General features: G+C 26.5%; 1 protein-coding gene across 4 annotated transcripts; it reads right to left on the bottom strand.

Moving 5' to 3' along the window:
- Positions 1 to 5,148: 5,148 nt before the first annotated feature.
- LOC107447511 (uncharacterized) lies at positions 5,149 to 23,762 on the bottom strand. Of its 4 annotated transcripts, none has more exons than XM_087167499.1 (12): positions 23,299 to 23,762; positions 21,351 to 21,468; positions 20,027 to 20,157; positions 15,540 to 15,607; positions 15,347 to 15,449; positions 13,492 to 13,594; positions 13,310 to 13,407; positions 11,823 to 11,975; positions 10,935 to 11,001; positions 9,933 to 10,050; positions 7,647 to 7,798; positions 5,149 to 5,271 (listed from the first exon to the last, which is right to left on the bottom strand). In XM_087167499.1, exons 2-12 carry the CDS (start codon positions 21,445 to 21,447, stop codon positions 5,165 to 5,167), a joined length of 1,197 nt encoding a protein of 398 aa, XP_087023625.1. In that variant the 5' UTR covers positions 21,448 to 21,468; positions 23,299 to 23,762; the 3' UTR covers positions 5,149 to 5,164. The 4 variants fall into 4 exon arrangements, with proteins under 4 accessions (XP_087023625.1, XP_042908760.2, XP_087023623.1 ...); XM_043052826.3 differs by having other exon boundaries at positions 23,505 to 23,762; XM_087167497.1 differs by having other exon boundaries at positions 23,677 to 23,753.
- Between the last annotated feature and the right edge of the window lie 210 nt (positions 23,763 to 23,972).

The raw sequence follows: 23,972 nt of genomic DNA, 5'->3' as shown, positions 1-23,972 counted from the left end.
ATGAAGTCGGATATAATGAACTTTTTTCTGTCTTCGATTGATTTTTTTCTTCATTTTTTTGTAATAATTTTGAAATTTCTAGTTGAAAATAAATACATATACTGATTTTCAAAACAATCTATAGAGGGGAATGTAGCAATAAGTATTTCTTCTTGTTTGCTTCTTTTTATCTCACTTTCCCATCCCTAAACAAACCAAGCAGATGTTTCCAACCTAGGCAGATGATGCACCTGTAAGGTGTCAGTGGGATCAATATGCATTTTCGGTCAGAGGGAATGAGTAATTGATTATTCATTATTGGTCAAAGGGTTGGACACTAATCTGTGTTGATAAAGCCCTCATTTCAACTCCTGTTTGCTCTCAGTTCAGTTTAAAAAAAACCTGCAAACAAGTTTCTCAAATTCAACTATGGTGAGCTGTAAACGTAAAACGTTCTCCATTGATGATAAAATTGGCAGAATCAGAAAAATTGAAAATGAATGTAATCAAGCTGATATTTGCAGGGAATATAAACTATCCAAATCTACAGTTTGTAACATATGGAAAAATAATTTCTGCTCATGAAAAAAATTTAGATGACAGAAAAAAAGTTTAGAAAAGCAGTTCACAAGGATATTGCAGAAGCATTACTGAAGTGGTTCAGCATTCGAAGCCGCAATCTTCCAGTATCTGGACAAATGTCGATGAATTAGCTAAGCGATTTTGTGGGACTACTTTTATGTGCTCGAATGGTAGGTTAGACAGGTTTAAAAAGCGTAATAACAGAAATTGAGGAAAAATTATCTGAGGGTAGGGAAATGTTTCCATATCTGATGTTGAGGATTGCTCCTCAGCTAAAGATTACAAATTTTTTTTTGTACGCAAGACGAAAAGAAATAAAAAATAACACAATTTTTGCTACTACATAATATTTTTCAGTCATTTGTTTGAATTATGAGTAATAACAGGCAGGAGTTTGTGAATCATTAGTTAAATGCCCACGTTACGGATATAGTGAACACCCGGTTATAGTGAACCGAAATTTTAGTCCCTTGAAGGTTCACTATAGCGGGGTTTGACTACATTGCCCGTAACATATATATAATAAATAAGGAACGTTCTCGTCATATTCCGGGTTGAAGATTGATCTGTCCTTCAGATCCTCGCAGAAAAAAGAGATAAGTTGAACATTAGCTTGAAAAGGGAGTACGAAATTTAAGGTATAATTGAGGTAGTTTTGAGGTATATAGGAGGCATAATTGCGATTGCTGAAAAAACAACCATAAAAATTATACCTCATAAAGGTTGTAGTTGGGGTGTACGAGTTTGTTTTACGTACACTTTCAGCCCATTTTAAACTCGTGTGAATACGAATCGCTACATAGGTTTTTAAAAAGGCGTAAATACAAATCGCGGTATCGAGTTTTTCAATCTCGTAAATAAGAATCGCAACACGCAACTTTTATATCGCGTAAATACGAAAAGCTACGTTTGATATAAAAATCGTGTGAATAAGAATTGAGATATTAGCAGATTCCAGGCTTAGGACTTCTAGTCTGAAGCAGCGTCGTTTGAATTACAAAAATACCAGATCTCTGCAGGGCTGGTAAAAATACAGAAAATCTTAACTTCTGCGCTTAAAAGCGGAGTAAATAGCTAAAATAAGTAAAAATACGGAAGGGTTGATAGCTATGCAGTTTGAATTTTCTGTTTACTATTGAAAATCGGAAATAAATATAGTGATTTTATTTCAATGGGTGCATTTAATGAAAAAGCGGAATATTTATTAAAAAATAAGTGAAATTTTTTGAGAATCTGAGTTTTTGTTAAAAAGGTGAAATTCGAGAGACAAGTGAAAACATCTCATTCCTGCAATAGAAAGACTATGCGAAATTCGATAAGTGTGTTTAACATTGATTGATTTAGTTTTATCACTTTTAATCAAATATGCTTCAATTTTCAAACTAAAATTTTATTATTTTTGTTATAAAGACGCGTTCTGATCTTAAATAATTAAAGTCGGAGGCTAACTGTTGTAGGCTTAGGATTAAGAGAGAAAAATCGGAACATTTCTCATCGCTGTTAGAGTAACACTACTGGCGAATCGTTACAATAGGTTGTGAACAGTACATTTTATTGTTTGCCATTTGTTCAAATATAACTATTTTTTTTTTATTTTGCTTAAATGCATATGCTTTAACGTAGCTGAATAATCGAAAAAAATGTTCATAATTTCTCTTATAAATAATTGAAAGATTTTTACATAGCAATTTTGCTTTAAAATTCTACTACAACTGTATGCTGATCATTTGCTTGGATATCTGTACGTATATGTGAAGTTTATACTGTTGTTTAGGAGTGAAAATACATATAATAACACTGAATTTTAAACATGATTAACATCGTACACAGAGCTTATCCCTGATACAATTACCAACACAGTAGTACCCTGATAATGCTGAGATGACCTAGTCTGTAGATCGCAATTTACACCAAAAAGAAAAAGTAATCTCACATAATGAACTACTGAATTTATGTAATTATTGATAACAATAGTTTGCCTGATATTTAATAATTAAAAACTGTACTACGTCACTTTTTTATGTTTGATCACAGAACTGTTATTTTTTACTACACCTTATTTTTTCACAAAATGCCCATGTTAATTAATTAATCAGATTTTTATAACTTATTGGAATATTAAGCAGAATTAAATAAAACCCGATTTCAAATTTATATGATAATTTGTTTCAAGGTTATGAGCATTTTTATGCAGCTGCTTTTGGTTCACTGCTTAAAAAAATAGCAAATTTCGGAAATCTTAAATTTTTTAGAAATAAGTCAGTATTGTTTCTTATGTAATTTTAATGCTGAATCGAATAAAATCAATTACAAATAAAGCATTTATTGTTTGAAAGTTATATGCATTTGTTCGAATTTCACCTTGTGAGATATGTTTTGATGTTTAAATAAATGATGGTAGCAGCCACATTATCCAAAATGTAATTTAAATTGAGAAAATTTTGTCAGAGAAAAAATTATTGATCCAGGGTCTTGAAACTCGCGGAATTCCACAAATTAATGGAAGAATAAAATGCCTGGGCCTGCTTCCTCCCTTGATCTCAGTGACGCGGAATGTTTATGAAGAATAATGAAAAATAAACTTGAAAAAGCAAGAAAGAAGACAGTTAAAGAAAGGAAATATGGAACAAAACAACATTCGATGCTCTCAAGTCTCTTGTTGAATTTGTGCCAAGGTTGAAATGGTTATTAATGCTAAAAGAGAAAGTAATCACAACTGAATTATCTGTATAATGTTATGAATTATTTGTATAATTGAAATGCATTTTAATTTCCGATTTTTATTTAGTTAAAAAAGGCATTTTGTGAAAATTTCAAGCTCTTTGGCTCCATACTGTATTTGTCACCCTTTTAAGAGTTGGCACTTGGGAATATGTTATAATAAAATTTAATTCACCATAATTCAAAACCTGGTAGTATAATTTAAGTAATAAGTTATTTACAACAAATCCATACTGTCCCCCCCCCCTCCTCAGAGCTGGTGCCCGGGACGGACCACCTTTCTATTGCACTGCCAATAAATAATACCTATCATATCACAAGACAACTAGTAGTAAGTTAGTAATCTGTAATTTTAAATGCGTACATGTGTTTCACATTTTATCATTTAAATTTATGTGGTAGAAATGATGTCAACACAGGTTTTTCTTTCTTCTTAATGACACTCATCAAAATCATGTTTAGTCATTCTACGAAAATCAACAGTTAAAAGTTCAAATTAATAAACTTTAAGAAGTTTTTAAAAAAATGTTTCTGTTGAATGACAATGGTACACAAAACCTTGCCGTTCAGAATGTTCAGAGAGTGACTCAGAATGTGAAGCTGTTTTTTTTTTTTTTTTTTTTTTTTAAAGGATCAGAACTGTTTTTTTTTAGGATCAACTTTAAGTCTTGAAACTTTATTTTGACCAGTTAATCAACTACACTTAGATTAAGTTACTAACTGTTCTTAGTTTCCTCATTATTTTATGAAATTAAAATAATTTTTTGTTAAAAACAAACAAACAAATAGTTGGAGTTGCTTAGAGTATCTGTCCTGCACAGGATAGACAAAATGGATCTCAATAACAATTAAATGATTATGTTTTCAAATTTCATATTTTAATATTGATTTATACCTATTAAAAAAATTCATTGAAATTATACAAATTTTCTCAAAAACACAAACAAAATATTTTTTTTATTAACTATGCCCAGCCAGGGCCAATCAGCCATGCACTGTCTAGCTGTTCAATAAGCATGCAAAAAACTAGAAGGGGAAGTATACATTCGAAAATAGGCGATGCTTATATATTCAATTTGTTGTACACAAAGAAATGTTGTCCATTCATAGAACTACCCCAAAACAATGGGCAGAGGCTGCAATGCCGATACTATTGAGATGTTGAGGAAAACATAATCTGTCAACATTCAAAAGCAGACATCTTCCTCAGTAAATTAGAAGGTTCTTATTTTGCATGCGACGTTTCAACTTTTTCCAGCAGCTATACTACTGTAAAGTTTTCTTGAGGTTTTAAATTTCGTTTTGATTAGTGCTTTATAATTTATTAAGGGGAGACGAGATGTGACAAATAAGATCTGATTTAGCTAGTGAATCTGACACCTTATACGACATAAAACACCTTATTCGATTTAAATTGATGATACAAAATGACATTCAGTTGGAAAAAGATTATATAAAATTAACATATTCTTATGTGAAAAATTCCTACTTGTTTTTTTCTAGTTTAAAAATAAATTAAAATAGCAAGTGCATAATGTGGCAGTATTAAATGCTCCAGAAATAAAACAATGTATTATATTGTTGGAAGACAAGGAAATTCATGGAAAATTCAATGCTAAAGAATACTGGATTATTAACCAATAATGAATCGGATAATTGCCCAGGAATCTTCGTGTTCAAGTTTTTAGAAAATTCCAGAATCGATTCAAATATCAATAAAGCAAATGATACATCTGGAATTTATAAATGAAATGTTTCTTACGGTTGTACCACATATAAAACACAGCAGATGGAAAAAACATTTTTTGCCCTCATAGATTCAATAGCCATGATAAATTCAGATTTAAAGAAAAAATACAAGTCCAATTGAGTTTTTGTATCTTTATTTAATAAATTGTCGATCATCAACACAGGTAAAATTTTTTAGTGATTTACCCAGTTCAAAGGTAGCAGGGTGGTATTTAAAAACTTTCTTAATATATTTCTTCCCTGGAATAAAAAAAAAATTTATTTTAGTAAAGTTTAAAAAATTATATTATACTAAATAGTATTTGCAGCATAACTTCAATAAATAATATATTTATTATTCAGTATAAGACAATGCAAATTGGAAACTATTGCAAAAGTTTATTCATACATTTTCACAAGACTTAAAAGCGATGAAATAAATCTTGTGAAATTGCACAAACTTATAAATGTATTATTATAATTTGTATCTATCACTTTTTTAAATAAAAAAATGTGCACATTAAAGTTACTGTTATAAAAGTAGATCTCGAAATAAATGACTGATAAGTACGTTTGAGAATATATCAATTTTACCTTAGCATATACTTTAATCATCATCAAATGATCTATTGTGACTCAGTTCACATTACATTTGATAAATAGTAATAAATAATACTAATTAAAATAATTTAAAGATGATTATGTTATTTAAAATTGTCTTCTCAAAAAAAGGTTATTTTCTAGAAAATTTATCAGCGTTCATTCATCTAATAAATTCTTTGATGATGGAAATGTACTTAAACTTTCCAGAAACCAAAATTTATGAGATAAATAAATTAACCTGAAAAATTTTCCATGTTAAAAATTGAATCATACAAAAAAAAAAAAAAAAAAGTATACATGTGTATTTTTCCAATTTTGAATGTAATAAATCTACAAATCAAACTTAATTTTATTTTTAAATTATAGCATTATAGTTTAACATTTTGATTGTGGGTACTACAACAGATGCATCTTATAAATAACCAAAGAAAAAAAATTTAATTGTCAGGTTCTAGTTCAAAGTTTTATTTTATTCAGTGTATTTTTTAAAATGTTTTGAATAATGGATCATTTAAAATTTTCTTCATTCAAACCTAATATTAACACTGTCTATTCTATAATAGTTCGCCAAATATAACAACTATAAAATATTAAATTAACTAAAACATGACATACTTCGTTTTCCATATATTTTTCTTCGATACTTTTTAATTGTTGCTAAGCAATTTGAAAGCCTTGTTTTGTTTAAATCATCATCATCATTTAACAAAGCAATATAAATTATTAATGAATTAATATTAGAAATTCCAAAATGCGTTTCATTTTTTTATTATTTTCTTATATATTATAAATTATTGGAAGCAAAATAAATTGGCTGAATATTCAATAAATCAAAGAAAGGCCCTTGATCATTCATTCATTTATATATATATTAATCTCTCTCAGCCATTGCAAGGGCTTTTAAAAAACGAAAATAAGCACCTTTAAGCACTTTTTAAAAACACTATGCATCCTGCAAATCTTGAAAATGAGTGCTTGAAATATGTTGGTTGTTATTCCTATTTTGTATATATTTAAAACAAATGAAGGTTTTTATTCAATAAATATCTTACCGCTTCAGTTTATTGGGATTAATTAATTAAGAAACAGAACACATAATTAATAGCACAGCATAATTAATTATTCAATTTATTTAAAAAATTATTGCATTAATCACAGATCCATTTCCCAATACTATTGACGTGAAATTCAAATTTAATACTTTACCATTTTGACTTTGATCAACAAATTTTTTATATTCTTTAATTTTTAGACACTGAAAACTCAATGAATGCTTTTCCCCAAAGACATTATTTAGCAATAGTAAAAAAATTAGTTACTAGCATTTCTTTGCAATTGTGTAATAATATTTTACTTGACAAGACACAAATTTGCATATAATATATTGTTAAATAGTAAAAATAACTTATTGAAGAACAAATACTACTTTTTAACACATTTGTTGACATATTATATGATACAATTACACTTTCATAGAACCATTTATAGTTTTAAGCTTTTAATTATGAATAATAAAAAATAAATAAAAGCCAGAAATTAAAAAGGAATGACTTAAAGGTAAATACTGTTATTAATTTCATGCTAATGACAACTAAAGATGCCTAGATCATCTTTGTTTTTTATTATGCGATTTTTCCGGCCAATGAGATTGCACCGACAGCAACCAAAAACAGTTTCAGACTATCATCTTTTCATGATTTCTAGAGATATTGAATTTTTACACTGCTTTCTTTGATATTTAATCTTTATGATTTTATTGACGTAATTTCTAATTTTCATTGAAGCACAGATTTTTCAATTGGCATATCTTTTTACTAAGCAGACACATCTCTTGAGTGGGTAAATTTGTCAGTCTAAGGTGTTTACTGACGTTTGACAGTATTAATATAAGATAACATTTAAATTAATGTCAATATAAATGTAAGTAAAATTTTTTCAAAAATCTTTTGTAAAACTTTCTTACCAAACTGATACACTTAACTTTAAAAATACAAAACTAAACAATTACAGTTTATAATATATATTATAATTACCATCTGAAAACATTAACAAAAATGCTACTTTATAAGCAATAAGTTTATCTTTTGATTGTGTAACTGGTAGCTTTTGAGGATTAAAATACATCCACATCCATGATCTCCTTCTTGATTTCCAAAGTGAATAAATTTCAAAATCATCTATAGAACTGAAAATGCATAATATACCATTATTACAAATTTATTAAGTTTTTTCAAATACAGTCAGTTTCAATAGGATGAGCAGCCAAATTTTGCAACATAAAATGAGCATTTGTTTTTTAAACATTCAAAAATATTTTAAGCACTTTTTTTCATTAAAAAAATTATAATTTATATGTGCACTATTAAGACTTTTTTTTATTCCTATTGTTGAAAGTTTTTTTTTCTTTTTCAGTTAATGGTGAGCACTTGGGTCCATTTCCCATTGGCCTCAGAAATGCCAGAATTGCTACTCTCTTACTGGTTAAGCTATGGCCCACGTCATACAACCAAAAACCTGTTTATAGGGCACATTACATTCACACAGAAGGGCATAGAACACACAGAGAGAAAGAAACATTCATGCCCTGAATGGGATTCGAACCCGCAACCATCTGTTGTGCAGTCAGGCACGCTAACCACTCGGCCACCTGGTGAGCCTATTGTTGAAAGTATATTTATATGCAGTATAGAACCCGTTATCCGGAAATCAGAAAACCAAAAATCCGGATCGAAATTCGATAAATTTTCCCACCATTTTTAAATTTTTTTTTTCTTCTTCCTCATAAGATTTTAGGATTTTTCTTTCTTTTTTGAAAGATGTTTACCTTACCATCATTTTGGAAATAATCATTAGTGTATTACTTCATCATTTTTTTTTTCTTTTTAAGATTACTTCCAAATTTTTTATTTTTTTTTAGTCGGGTTTAACAATAAAAAAAAACGGCTTTCTGTAGCAATTCAGAAAACTGGACAAATCCGTTATCCGGAATAGCGATGGTCCCGATCGTTCCGGATAATCGGTTCCCTACTATATTAACAAAATAATTACCAAATAACTAGCTCCTAAAAAAATTCTTCACTTGATTATATTAGCGAACATAAGAACAATTTATGCACTATTTTAAATATATTCAACATTGGATGACTCAAGTGACTTTATAAAGATACTTGCTGAATACCCTTTCTTTGCAAGGGGTAACAAAAAAAAAAGGGTAATGAATCAATAAATCAGCACTACGAAATCAGGCTCTAAACCGAAAGGCTTATACTGGCATAATTAAAGAGCTTGATGGAAGAACCATGTAAGTGATATTTTTATGGGAATCAATGGATATAATAATGAATAATGAGAGAAAATAATGTGGTTCATTAATATGGGTATGTTTAATGTAACAGAATTGTTTTTGCCTTCATTTCAGTTTTAACATGATTTAGTACACTTGCATGATTTTTATTTCAAATTAGCCAGTGGTAAAAAATATAAAACAAAGAATTATTAGTCCCATTGTCTAATAAAATAGTTTGGATAATTTTTTTTTTTTTTTAAATCTGAAAATGCACTCCTGGTTCTTTCACTTAAGTTTTTCAAATAATATAGCTTAAATAGTTTCAATTATTTTATTTACTTGTTGCATGATTTGTTGCCTTTTTCTGTGGCTTTATATTATTGAAGAAAGCAAAATTCTTTCTTTGTAGTTCATCCTATTAGAATAAAGATAAAATGTATTTAGCATCACTTGTCATGATGCTATTGCTCACAACCAACTCATGATGGTAAAAAATTACCATTATCAAGTAATTTTCTCTGGTACATATCCCTTAAAACTACTTAGTATTAGAGCAGATTTAATAATCACCAAATATATCAATATAGTATTTTATACCCATATAAATACACTTGGTACTTACTATATAACCCTTCAATATTTAAGCATCCTGTGAAATACATTTGTTAGTGACAGTCAACTAAAGTCGATTTTTTAAAGAAAAAAAAATATGATAGAATTCTTATTAGAACTTGATAAGAATTACAGAGCATGACCATTTCACAATCCGATCTTTACTTTGCTGTTAAAATATTTTTATGTAGAGGTGTAAAAAAGTTCTTTTAATTTTAATTCATCAAAATATTAATACACTATTTTTGGTGTCATTGGAAAAAAATCTTTTCTGAAACCACAGTTTTAGCTATATAATCAAATAGAAGCAATCGAAATATTCTATCTTGAACATTTAAAAATATTTCAGCTTGCGAAAATTCATCACTTATACATTCTATGATTTCTGAAGAGGGAAAAAATAAAAGGGAATATTTCTTACTCTTGTTGAGTTTCAGTCAAATTTTTCCACAATGCCTTCCAAGCTTTAATATTTTCTCCATTAGTTGGATAATCAAGAAACATAAAACAGTAGTTCAGAATTTTTAATGAACTCACACCTGCAAACAATAAATGGGATCATATGGTTGATTCATTTTTGAAATTGTCAAAATGTTACTAAATTTATATTTTGTTGGAAAAAATAATTTACAAATAAGATGTGAAGTTGAAAACTTATAAACAATAAAATAAATCTATTATAAATAGGTAAAACAATACAATTCAATAAAAAAAAGCAATTTTTTAATAATCATACTTTATACATATTTTGGGGAAAACATAAGGCGCAAAGATGGAACCCTTTGAAAAAATAAAAAACTTTTTCATTCTTAATAAACTTAGAAAATAGCATTTCCATTTCTTAATTGGCAAAACAATATATTTGAACTGAAAATAGTTTTCAATTACATCCCACTTACATCCATCTGTATTTAAAAGATAAAGTTGAGCCATAACATTCATTATTAGGTAAGTTCATTATTAGATGGCACTACTGAGCACACTATAAAGCAGCGTTTTCTGCTGCTTATTAGACCTTCTAAACGAAATATTAGCACAAGCATCCATTAATTTTTTTTCTTTAAAATTATCATCTTGTTGATGTAAATTGGTGGTTATTTTGAAAGCATTGTTTTATACTATTTCACAGTTAGCAAAGCTAGCTAATGGTAATTTAGAAACGGGATAACGAAACATTTCTCTGGTTTTCTAAGTAGCATGCAGCAAAACACACATTTAAATTTTTTTTGTTACTTTTTATATTGATTTGTTAAACTGTTGGTCACTTTTGGTACAAATGGTAGTTGAAACAAGTCTTAACAGAGTTTATAGAAAGTTCCAAAAAATTTATTCACCTAGTTCACAAAACATTTTTGCTAAATAATTAAAGTAAAACGGAATCTCAAATTGATATTTAAATTTAATAAATATCAACAATTTATACCTTTTTCTTGCCAAATTTCAATGAGCCACAAAGTTCTAACATCTGATATACATTTCTCAGCTAAAATCTGAATACAAAATTACATCATTAGAAAAAAATTGATTAAAAAAAAAGAAAGATATTTTTAAAAGTATTGGTAAAGCAATATTACAATAATAATTTTTCAATAGACTTGTTTTGTTTCCTTCCAATTAAAATAGATGTTTGAATAATATATATTTTTTAAAAAAGTCATTATTTTGAAACTAAGCGTTTTAAAATTTTAATTTCCAAAGTAAAGAAAAAGCACAACAAAGTTTCAAATTAATTTTAAATTTAGCAAAAAATTATGAGAGATATTTGTAAAATTTCTCAAAGGAAAAATAACTTTTTTTCATTAAAAGTCAAAATTGAAATAATAATTTTTCTAATGATAGACCCTTTCTTGTTCAAATTCATTATTGAAAGTCATTCATCATATATTGACTCAAAAATATATATTACCCATTAATAAAAACGTTGATGCTCAGTTTATACATTGACTCAAAATGAAAACGAAATAATAATGGATTTTTATACTTTGAAGTTATTATTTTCTAAAAAGTTTCGCAAACAACAACAAATAAACAAAAACTGACAACAACAAAAAATAAAGAAAAAGGATTTTTTTTTAACACATAAACCAACATTTTAAATTTTGATGCTGCTTTAAGATTAAACTTTTTATGCCTGCAGGCTCTACAATTAAACTTTTTATGCCTGCAGGCTCTACAAAATAATAGAGTTTTAACTTTATGGTAAAAGTAATTTAAATGACTGAGAAAATAAAAACAGTATAACAAACCATTATATTATTTTTAATGTAAAATTTTAATATGAATATTATAATTTAAAAGGAACAAGACTTACCTCTAAATAGTTAATCAATTTTTCAGAATTTGGATGTCTATGGTAGAGATATGTACAAATATATATAAGAGCATTAATATTATCAGGATTATTTTCAACATAGTTTTGAAGCTCATTTTCTATTTCATATTGTCTATCACATAATTCCATTAGCTAAAAGAAAATGCAAGGAAAAATTAAAAAAAAGCAATAAATAAATTTACTTTCATAAATCTAAAATTATTTAAAACAAAGAAACCTGAATGGAACTATTAAAATACTTTAAATTCACATTGTAATATTAAAAAAATGCAAGACAAAGCAAAACTATTGAATAGCATAAAAAACTATAATCGATTACAACTGTAATTGATTACAGATAATTACTGTCAATTACTTGTAATCACGATTCCAACTAATCATAATTTTTGATTACATTAGAGTATGTCAAAAATGTAATAGATTACATTTCTCAATAACAATAATCACTTACTTGAAATCATGACTACAAATTTTGATTACAACTGTAACCGTGATTTCAATACTAAATTACAGCAATCAACTACTTGAAATCATGATTACAAACATTCATAATTTTGATTACAACTGTAATTGTGATTACAGTTAACCAATTATTTGTAATTGTGATTACAAGTAATCAAGATATATGATTACATATAATTATGATTACAATTAATCGAAATATATGATTGCAAGACTATTGTATATCAATATATTATTCTATTTCACAGTAATGTATCATAGAATGATACATTTTGATGATTTAATGATATATTTATATGCAATGTACGTACGAATGAATAGAAATAAATGTATGTACATATGTATTTATCTACAATTGTTCATACACTGGGTGAACATATATTTTACATATTCACATATATATAATATATAGATAATACATAGATAATATATAATACATAAATACATTCAACATTTAACTAGTATTTATTGTACAGATGTACATTCATATATTGTACATACGTGCATACATATATTGGGCCTAAATCTTTAATACAAATCTTACATATGTACATACATGTTATCCCAATGTATGCAATATTTACAATGGATGTATGTCCAATGAATGTATCCACAGATTTACAATACTCGTATGGCCCATGTTTATGCATATCTATATGTACTATACATGCATGTACAATGTATGTGCATACATTACATGTATACATATGTATATACATTAGATATATGTATACATGGGAAATACAATGAATTTTTTATTTTTGTTATGCATCATGAAATTTAGCTTGGAAATAAATTAGAGATCATTGAGATTCATATTCAGAACTTCAAAATCTATAGAAAAAATATCTTGATTGAATTATTATTATTTTTTATTCATTTGGTGCCATTCTCTGAAAAGATAGATTTATTAACAAAATTAGGTTGTGCATTGAAAAATACATTTCATGTTTATAGGCTAAGTCATAGAGAGTTTGTATTGTTAGAATACCAGCAATACCTACCTTAATTAATTGTAAAATAAACATATCTGAATCTTCAGTATATTTTTTGAGTTTGGTAACTTCTTTATTTGTTTGACTTTGAGATCTGTTCATATCACCTGAATAAAATTCATATAATCTTAAGTTCAAACATAGAAGAAAATAAAAAATTTAAAGATGCATATTTTGAAAATCGAAATTACCAGAAAAACTATTACACCATTCCAGAAGAACCATGTAATCATCAAGTATTGAGTCTTTGTCATGTTTTTTATATGTACTCAATATTTTCCTATTTTTAAATTCCTGAAAAATTAAAATAAACTAATTGAAATAAAAATGAAAAATTCTAAAGAAACAATAAAAAAAGTTAAAAGTTAGAGTGGCATACATTTTTTTAAGATTTAAAGTTTTATCAGTACCATATATTTTTTTCTTCTTCTGGGAAACATCCCTGAGAATGATCCGAAGACATGCGATCACAATTTTGATCCTCTGCAGAGGGGATTGCTCCCCCGCTTTGGTAGCCCGATGACCTGCATGCAAAGTTGAGCACTGTATGGTAGAACAGTTTAACGAGGACCAATATCGCACACCCTCGGTCCCATCTCAGACTAATCCAAGTGGTCACCCACCTGTGCACTGACTGCAGCCAGCGATGCTTGACTTTGGTGGTCTGCTGGGAACCATGTCTTTATAATTTTAAAGATATGTGATCAACAAATATACTAAAATGAGGTTGTAAGAATATGTGTAAGGCTTATAAAAATTTAACTTTGTATATTTATTAAAAAATTTATTTATTATTAAGTTCTCTTTCAGAAATTTTATTTTAAGACTAATTTTATAAACAAGTTTCTATGTCTGGAATACCAATGTTGATATGTCTACATAACTTACCTTCACATAATTTACTAATTGCTTAATTGGTCACTGTATTGTGTTCTCCCAACTTAAAATAATTGTCATTTATTATGCTCATCTTTCTTTCTTTCTTTTTTTTTTAAAAATAAATTTATTTAAAAGTTCTAACAAAAATCTTAGCAAAATCAATCAAAACTATAAAAATTTTTTATGCACAATAGAAAAATGATTTTTTTATTCATTTTTACTTAGATAGAATTTTAAAAAAAAAAAAATTGATTTTATTCAATGTATTTTAGTAACATTTTCAATTCATCTTACGTTTGAAATCATAGGTAGAGAAATTAAGTATTAAAAAACAAACATACATGTTATTATACATCAGTTTTACTTATAACGCACTTTTTTATTTCGATTTTTCATTTTCTTATTAAAACCCTTAACTTATTCAAAAACCTATTATTTCTTAACATTTTCTTTCGAAAATAAGTCAGAAAAAATATTGTTTTATTTGTAATAGAATATAGGTCAATGCTCTTTGCTCAATGTTTAAAATATAATGTTCTGCATACAAACTTTTCTTATGAACACACAACAACATATAACAGAACCAAATACTATTTCATAAAAATATTTCTTTCATGATTAACTATGCAATCATTCTAACATATATTTATATATTAATTTTCACACTTCATCAATTAAATGTACACAAAACATCCAAAGACTTTTTCAAATAGTGACAACTTGAGTGGGTAAATTTATCAACCAGGCAAAATTTTAGTGCAAATACATCCAACTAGCTTGGTCTTGCTCCAGTCTCGTTAAACTACATTTGAGCATTGAAGCCTAGTTTTTTGTTTAGACCGGGTTTACTTAAACCGGGGAACTGAGGTTTAGACAGCGTTCTGACAATTCAGCCAAATAGCCTTTAAAATTTTCATTGCGACATAGACATAAGTCAGATGTGAACATTAATAGTTCGGCAATAAACATCAATTGTTCTCTTGTATTTATTCCAGTTTTGAGCATTTTCTGTTTAAAGGGTATAATAGACAAATTGTTTATTATAGATCAACAAATTAAATTTTTCTTAAGTTTTGTTTTCAATGGCAAGGTGTTAAACAAGAAATGACTGACTCATGAAAACTAAGAAAAACATAAATTTCTATACATGCAATGAGATTTAATTACCTTCACTTGTGTTTGTATTTCTGGAATTTCACATTTAAATGCACACATTATAAATTCAAGCAAAACTTCATTCATGTTTAGGTGAAGGGCATTTAGCATAGAACTGAAATTATAAAGATTTTACATTATTTTACATATGAAGTGACTATTGACAGTATAAGTTTGAAATAATTAAATGTTGCACATTTCTCACCGAAAAAAACTCAACAAGCAATCATTTTTATCCTGAATCTCCATATTCATTAAAAGTATAATTCCAACCTAAAAATAATCTTTACAATTAATCTTTATAAAGAAGTACAATTTTGTTTGCTTCTAAAATAAATTAACAAGAAAAAACAAAATGTAAAAATATTTATTTACCTTGATAAATTAAAATTTAAAAGAAAAACATTTGTATGTGCAAAAAAAAAAGTCAATCCTAAAAAATTCTTATTCAATACTCAACACTTTAAAATTTAGAAATCAAAAAATGTCATCTATTTTCAAAAGAAAAAAAAATTCAGTTTTAATTTTTAAATATTTTTTTTTCAGTAAATATTTAATAAAATAAAATTTAAAAAAATCATTATCTTTTATCTCCAAATTCATTAATTAAAACGGTTATTTGAAATATAGACGGGGGAAAAATGAAAAGAATGAAAGAACAAAAACGAATCTAAATATTGGCATACTTTCATGTATGCATTTTTTTTATATAATTACACATAAAAAAATTTCCATTATCATGACTTCTTTCATTCAGTAATTTTTACAAGCTACAACGTTTTTATTGAATCATTTTTTGTTAGCAATTTCATTTATTTCTATACACTATTTAGTTTACGTATAACTTCTGAAAGAATTTTTAAAAGGTGAAAAACATATTCGAGCAGTTATTTAGTAGTTTAAACAAAATTGCATTAATCAAATCAGCCATTAGATTTACAAATATATATATATATAAATTATATATATAAATTAATCTTATGAACTTAAGTGAGTGATATTTTTTTATAGTTTGTAGAATTTAAAAATTCCTAAATTTGAGAGGGGGGGGGTGGAAAGCACTTTATATTTTGCAACTTATTTTGAATTCAGAATTGTCCCCACTTCATGATCAGATTCATGAAAAGTGGAATTCTTATTATATTTATCAACACATTTTTGCAAAATAAAATTTTGCGGAATACTTTCTTAATATTTTAAATAAGAATCTTCCTTCACCTGTATTGCTAAGAAGATATAAAGATTTAAAACTTTTAAAGAATGTAACAAATGTGAAACAAAATAATAAAAATGATAACTAATAACAGTTATAACACTGAAATGTTTGCTTTTTACAAAACCATTTTGAAAACTAAAAATATTTTAAAAAATAAGGTAATAATTAGATTGAGATCTAAGATAAACAATATTTTTTTCAAATTATAAAAAGTAATTATTGCAGATTACATAATTTTATATATTAAATAAGTATCTTCCCCTACACCAGCATAACTGAGGAGATACTAAGTTTTAAAGCTTATAAAAATTTTTAACAATTATAAAACAAAATAATAATAAACTAAAATATTACATTGAAATTTTTGTCATTAATATAATTAGTTTCAAACATTATAATATTTAAAAAAAAAAAAAGTACAGGTAAACAGATTGGGTTCTAAGATAAAAACAACTTTAATAAATAGAACAAAATATTATTACAGAAGAGTACTTTTTTTTTTGTTGCCTTAAACACACCTAATTTTAACAATGATGTTTCATTGATAACTACATTAAAATAAAATATTGGATAAAATAAGTTTGAGAAATAAATCAAGCCCTTAAATACGGAAAAATGAGTTTAAAAAAATCAAACAGCAATCATAAGGGTTTGGATAAAGTATTTAAAAAAATTAATGGAATTTTTAATTGACAGAAATGAAATAATGTTAAATTTAAGAGAGGGAGGAGAAAGGAGAAGAAAGGAAATTTAAGGAGAAATCTTATGGAAAAGTATTAATTTGTTACCCCTTCATATTTATAGTTTATAAAAAATAATGCATGGTATAAGAAAGTTTAATACTTGAAAGATAAATTGCCCCAGACTAAATTAATTATATTAAAGTTAGACCGCAAGTGGTAAAGTATACAGAGTGGAGAAAGAAAAAAAAAGTCTTTTGGCAGCTTATTATTTTGTAATAAGTTAGAGCATTTTAAAATTTTCTAAAAATTTAAAATAATAATTTGGTAAAAATTTGCTAAATGCTTCTTTAAAAACTTTTCAGAAGTAGAAACCTCAATGTTATAATCAAAATTCATTTAACTTTTCGAATCAATAATAAAATTGAGTACAAACTCATCAATTATACTTTTAATTAAATAATTACATAACTTTTATGTCACATTTTAGAGTTGTTACACACATATTCCAAAATTAAAGTTTCTGAGTTTTCCCTATCGCTGTTAAGCAAAATAATAGACGAAACTCAATCACACTACAAGTTTAAGAAGTTAGCATTATTAAATTAACACCCTTGCCTGGGAAAAACTTTCATAACTTTTATTGAAACATTTTAAAAGTGATTTATATTTATATTGATTGACTAAGTGATTTATATTTATATAGTGATTTATATTATTCAGAATAAACAAAACATTAAGATCTCAACACATTTCAAATGTGTTGAGATCTTAATGTTAAAACCCAGTGGCAGAATTTTGTTGGGCTTTCTGCGGCAAACCTCTCTAGCACTAATATTTTTCTGCAAGATACTTTTAATAATAACTAATATACATGTTATTAATTAAATTTAAAGTGAAACATTGTATTTACAAAGAAAAGCCTATTTGGATTAATAAAATTGTATGCATTTTTTTAAAAACAAATATCTAATATATTGTTTATTCTAATATCATGGGTGGTATTCTCACATTTTGTAAGACAGAGTTGCCACTCAAATCTGGAAAAAAAATTCCCTGCATATATTATACACAATATATTAAGAGGAAACAAAAATTACTGTGTGTGCTCTTGTGTAAGCTATATTGGGCTAACAATATTTATTAGCTTTGATTGTTGGAAAAACAGTAGAAAATACTTAAATAATGCTATAATAAATGAAATAGTTTAGTATAGCTGAAATATCATAGTTAAATATCCCATAGATTACGCTTTGAAAGGTCACCATTTTTTAAAAGACAAAAATAAGAAACAAAATTCTCTGTTTGTAAAGAAAAATCAAATTTCCCTGCATTTACCCTGTTATTTTAGGTGATTTTCAAATTCCCTGTATTTTCCAGGTTTTCCCTGTAGAGTGGCAACCCTGTAAGAGGAAAACACACTAATTATTTCTTTTATCGCATTTCGTAAATCATCTTAACATAAAAAAATAATAATTAAAAATCATAAAATCAGTGAAAGAGAAGAAAACCAAAATACTTTTTATTTTTCCCAAAAGAGAATAATAATAATAAAAAAAATCACGAGCATTTCTTCCCCTCTGATGCGTGAAAAAGACACAATACGGACACTAATAAGTATACAGACATTATTGACAATACAGACACTATTGAGTATAATTGAGGAGGGGAAAAAATCTTTCAAAATTTTCTGCAGAAAAGAAATTTTTTGCTTCAATATGCTTTATTTTTCATTCTTCTCAAATAAGAATCGAAAAATTAAGAGTACCTTCCCCTCCCAAGCATGAAAAAGGCATCTTTTAAACATAATTTTATAGAAAAAAAAATTTTCTTGCAGAAAAGAAAACCAAAATTTTTTACTTTCTACAGGAAAAATCGTTCCGCAAGAACTTTTGTAACATTCTGCAACAATGTCGCCGTGATTCTGCCACGGGGGTAATTAAAATACCCAAAAATCTAATTTTGACTACCCTTTCTAAGAAATATAACAATTTCATTTCTTACTCAAAGAAATGTGACAATTTTATAATTACAAGATATATTTTCTTCAGTCAAAAAAGTTCAGTAGATAATCCGATGTCATTGTTAGGAATTATATGAATTGGAAATTTACAACTGATCTTTTCTCCTTTCTAGCATTTAAATATTTCTTATTTTGTTAAACTGTTTTGCAACTTAATTTACAAAATATCATAAAAATATGAAGAAAAGAAAATATTCCTAATTAACATTAAACAACTTTTAATATTGCTTCAGAGAAGTTAGAAATAAAAATTGCTAAGCGCAAGTAACTTAAATTAAAAGTTTGTAATAAACAGTATTAATAATATGATTAGTATATTTATTTTTATATAATTATGAATACAAAGATTAAAAATATTCAAAGTTAAATACTGATGATTATTTCTTTATTTTCTTGTCAGCCAATTTATTTTTGAATCAATTTTCGATTTTCTAATGATTTTTCATTCATTCATTTCATGTTCTTTCTCTCAAAGTCCAGTAGTTTTGAACTTATTTTTCTTCTTCTCATTTCGCTTTATTGTCTACATTTTACTACCCTGATGCAATTTAAATCAAGATTTAGCAGATTTTTTTTCTTTTTTTACCTTTTTTAAATTTTTTTTAAAATTTTCCTTCTTCCACAAAAATTTATGAGTTTTCTCTGTTTTTTTTTCCTATAGTGACCTTACATTTTTTTCAAAGTTATAGAAATTACTTAGAATTACTCATAACTTATAAGAAATGAAATAAGCAGACTTAATCAATGTAGTTAATATTTCAAGATAATCTTACTTTGAATCGTGCATGATCTATAATGGTTTTATCGTGACAAAGTATCCAATACAATTTAATTGCTTCTTCATAGCGGTGACTTGCAATGCATTTGATCACTAAATCATAACAATATTTTCCCATTCTTACACCTAAAAAAGATGAATGCTAAATAGACAGGCATAAAAAATAATGTTAACACAGTAAAAATTAATATTGACTAGTATTGAAACAAGGCAATAAAGCTAAAGGAAACTTCTAATAAACTACATTATAGATGCTGTAGCATAAAGAAAAACCTTTTATGTAAAAAAAAAAAAAAATAATGTAGTTACATTTTTATTATTATTGATATAATAAAATATACTAGCCCAGTAGCCTATTTCCCACCTGAGATTTTTTAAAAACAACAACATCCATGGAGAGAATGGATAAAAAATTACAAGCAATAAAAATCTGAAAACAATAAAAAATAAAGAAAAAGAAAAATTTCTATCATACTTTATGAAAAATAAGGAATATTTATTATTTTATTCAAATTTTAAACCAAAAAAAGATATTTACATAAGGTTCGTTTTTCTTGTTCCTCTTTTATTTGTCAGCAAAGTGTCTGTGAAATCAGTCTGAGTTTATTTGAAGAAACTTTAAAAGTGCTCAATTTAGAACACCATAAATTAATATTTCATTCATTTCTTCCTTTAAAATGAATTTTTTTTTTTTAAATATTTTGATTCTGCAAGTTAAATCTTTCTTTCTGATTTCTTTATTTAGTTTAGTATAAGCATCCTCTTTTTGGGCAAAGCTAATGGATGATTGTATCCAATTCAAATGAAATAAAATTTATTTGCTTATTATCTTTAATATTGGCAAATTGTATTAAATATACATTAGATTAAGTTTAATTTTTACATTAATTATCTCTGCTTGACTGAATTAAGGTTGCAAACAAACTTTAAATTTTGAACATATAGCACCACAGATTGACTCTGTAAATTCTAAAACTTAAATCATAGGCAATTTTAGACGCACAAAATTTTTTTTTAGAAGTCGATGTCAATAAATTAAATTGAATTATTCAAAACTATAGTAATTAAAATCATGATTTTAAGCAATTCAAATTATTTTTCCTAAACCAGCTTTTATTTAGGAATTTCACTTATACTAAACACTAACAAAAAACTAAAAAAAAAAACTAAAAAGAAGAAAAAAGACAAAACAACGAATAAAATTACAAAAATAAGAAACTAAAATACATAGAAGGCAGGTAATATATTTGATTTAAAATCAAATTAAAAGTGAGAAAGAGAATATTAAAAAAAAAAAAAAAAAATCTCGATATATTTACCAGATGTAAACTGATGGACGTTTACTGTGCTGTAAAAATCTTTTAAATGCCTCGTCTTACAACGGTTTTTTCCACCACGCACTTTCAAATTTCTCATAATAAGTTCTAAAGTATTAAGCTAAAAAATATAAAATAGGTTCAATATTAAGTTTTATCAGATTTTCAATTCAACAACAATAAGAAACTTAATTCAGAAATTTTTAAAACAGATTCACAATACGTGGTTAAGCATTTCCAGAATAATAAAATTGCAATTAATTTATAATGCTAGGTATAACAAAAAAAAAAAAAACAGTTTCATTTATTTATTTAGTTAAATTATTCTTTCTTCTAAATATAAGAGATACCAAAAGTTGAAAGAATATCAAATTTATAAAATCTTATAATTAATTTAGGAGTAAATTTCAATCTATAAATTATCCTAAGAAACATAGGTTTATATAATAAAGAATAAAATTATATTGCATACAAGATAGATTAAAATAATTCCCCCTACTTTGTTTTGGTAAAACAGTGTTTTCATTACAGAAAAAAAATGGGAGAGAATTTCTCACCCTTTCTCAAAAACAGGGTGAGATTTAAAAAAGTTAAGTGTGATTTCTAAAAATTAAAAAAACACGAATAGACTTGGAAAAAAATTATTTCTTTAATTATAATACATTTTTAACATCTTCTAATTGAATATTTTTGTTGCAACATCATATGGAAAATGTTCTATATCTACTTTTTCAAGAGCTATTATATTTATTTGGCTGAAAAATATCTGTATCTGTTTCGTTTTGTCCTTTTCTACCGACATTTGTTTAATTTTCATTACCCGTTACAGAGTAGAAGATGTCGCCTTAACAAGGTATTTGTCCATCTTACATTCATGCACAAAAAATGTAAACGTCTTACATGATGAAACCTTACCTACGGTGAACAGAACACGTGGTTGCAGAGAAATGTGTTCTGAAAGGGATTCTGTGGTTTGGGAGGGTGGCGTTCTGCTTTTCGCACCGGTTCTGAACAATACTGGTAAACAAGGGAGCTAGATAACAAGGACCGATGTTCAAAATAATGAATGATCAAGGAAGAAAAGTGAATCGGATTTTATTCAAAATGGCAGAAGACGAAATTTTTTCCAAAATTCGAGCGTTAATCATTTTTTATTGCGAGAAAAGAAAAAAATATGCAAGATTCTCGCGTTAAAGTGAAAACACTGTCAAAACTAAATCAAAATTTGAATAAACCGAACACTGAGATTAATTGCAAACTGAGGATTAACTTTAAGGGCGAGAAAAAAAAATCTGAGAGTATGGACAAAGTGAATAAAAGAGACTTAAATATTGTTGCAATATTTCGTAAAGTTCATTGTTAAAAAATTAACAAACAAACACCATTCATACAATATATTTATCAAAAAAAAAGTATCAGTGTTCATTCCAGATGGTGTTTTTAGAATGGAGCGACCGATTTACCCGATTTATCGAATTCCGATATTTTTAATAAGATGTAATTACAATGTGTTATCACTTTTCAAACTCTCGATCTATGACTACTCCAATTTCTCCTCATTTTATTACAGGTTTTTTGGGCAGTTATTTTTTTATTTCATCGGCTCTTTCAATTTCTAATACTTTTTCATACAATATTATCACGACATTCAATTTTTCACGATTCCATTGTATAATATCACGTCGTCAAATTATATTGAGTACTTCGCACAGTTCGTGTGTATTCTGTAATACTAGAAAATGTGTATCTCAGCACGGACGTTTTAGAACAACTCAAAAGCTTTTTCAGCAGTTGTTTATCCTTTCTTCGGCTCTAGTAGTGTATGCGGCAAATCTTAAGCTATTCATTTAATTACAATGTACATACGATAGTAACGATCTTGACTTTTTCAAAAATTTTGTACACCTAATAAATGCATAAAGTAATGAAACTCGCTTATTCAAATACGAACCTACAGACAAATATTTTTTTCATAACTAATTGCCTAATTTAATAACTCTTTCAACTGTATGTTGCTGTCCGATTACTTCGAAAGGTTTCTCTCGCAATGTTTAAATTTACATCTTAGTAAATTTCCCTTATTTCAGAATTATGAAACAACTGTACATAAGTAACAATAGTAAAATAGCAATCATAAAAGGAAAAGACGATTTATACCACTTTAGAGATAATATCGGCATCTACATCATATATACTGATCATTGCTTAAAGATTGTGCTATCGATATAATCGAGTTTTGAAATGTAATTTTTAACAATTTATTATAAATTTCAGCTTTGTTAAATAAATTTCTATCTAAATTCTTTTTATATTAAAAAAAAAAAAATACTTGAATAAATTAATTCATTTTGATTGAAAACTTTCAGAGAAGAGGAGAGATTCCAACGTGCAAGCGAGATTCAGATGTAAATAAACAAAATATTTATTTCAGTTCAGTTCTAGAAAAAAAGTTTTGGTTATCATTTTTTACAATATCAAACATTAAATAATTAATATATTTCACAAAAAGAAGAGTTTTAAAAAAGAGAAAAAAAATTAAATTATGTAATATGCGCAAAAATTAAAATAATAATAAAACTATCCGCTTTTTATAGTTTGGCATCAACCTCAGACTTCAAATCGCCA

Source organism: Parasteatoda tepidariorum, chromosome 7 (genome assembly GCF_982258835.1).
Source record: "Parasteatoda tepidariorum strain Cologne lab strain chromosome 7, Ptep-v5.0, whole genome shotgun sequence".
In the NCBI taxonomy this organism is placed as follows: Eukaryota; Metazoa; Arthropoda; class Arachnida; order Araneae; family Theridiidae; genus Parasteatoda; species Parasteatoda tepidariorum.
The sequence above is the reverse complement of the archived record's forward strand: the minus strand, read 5'-3'. Positions and strand labels throughout refer to the sequence as shown.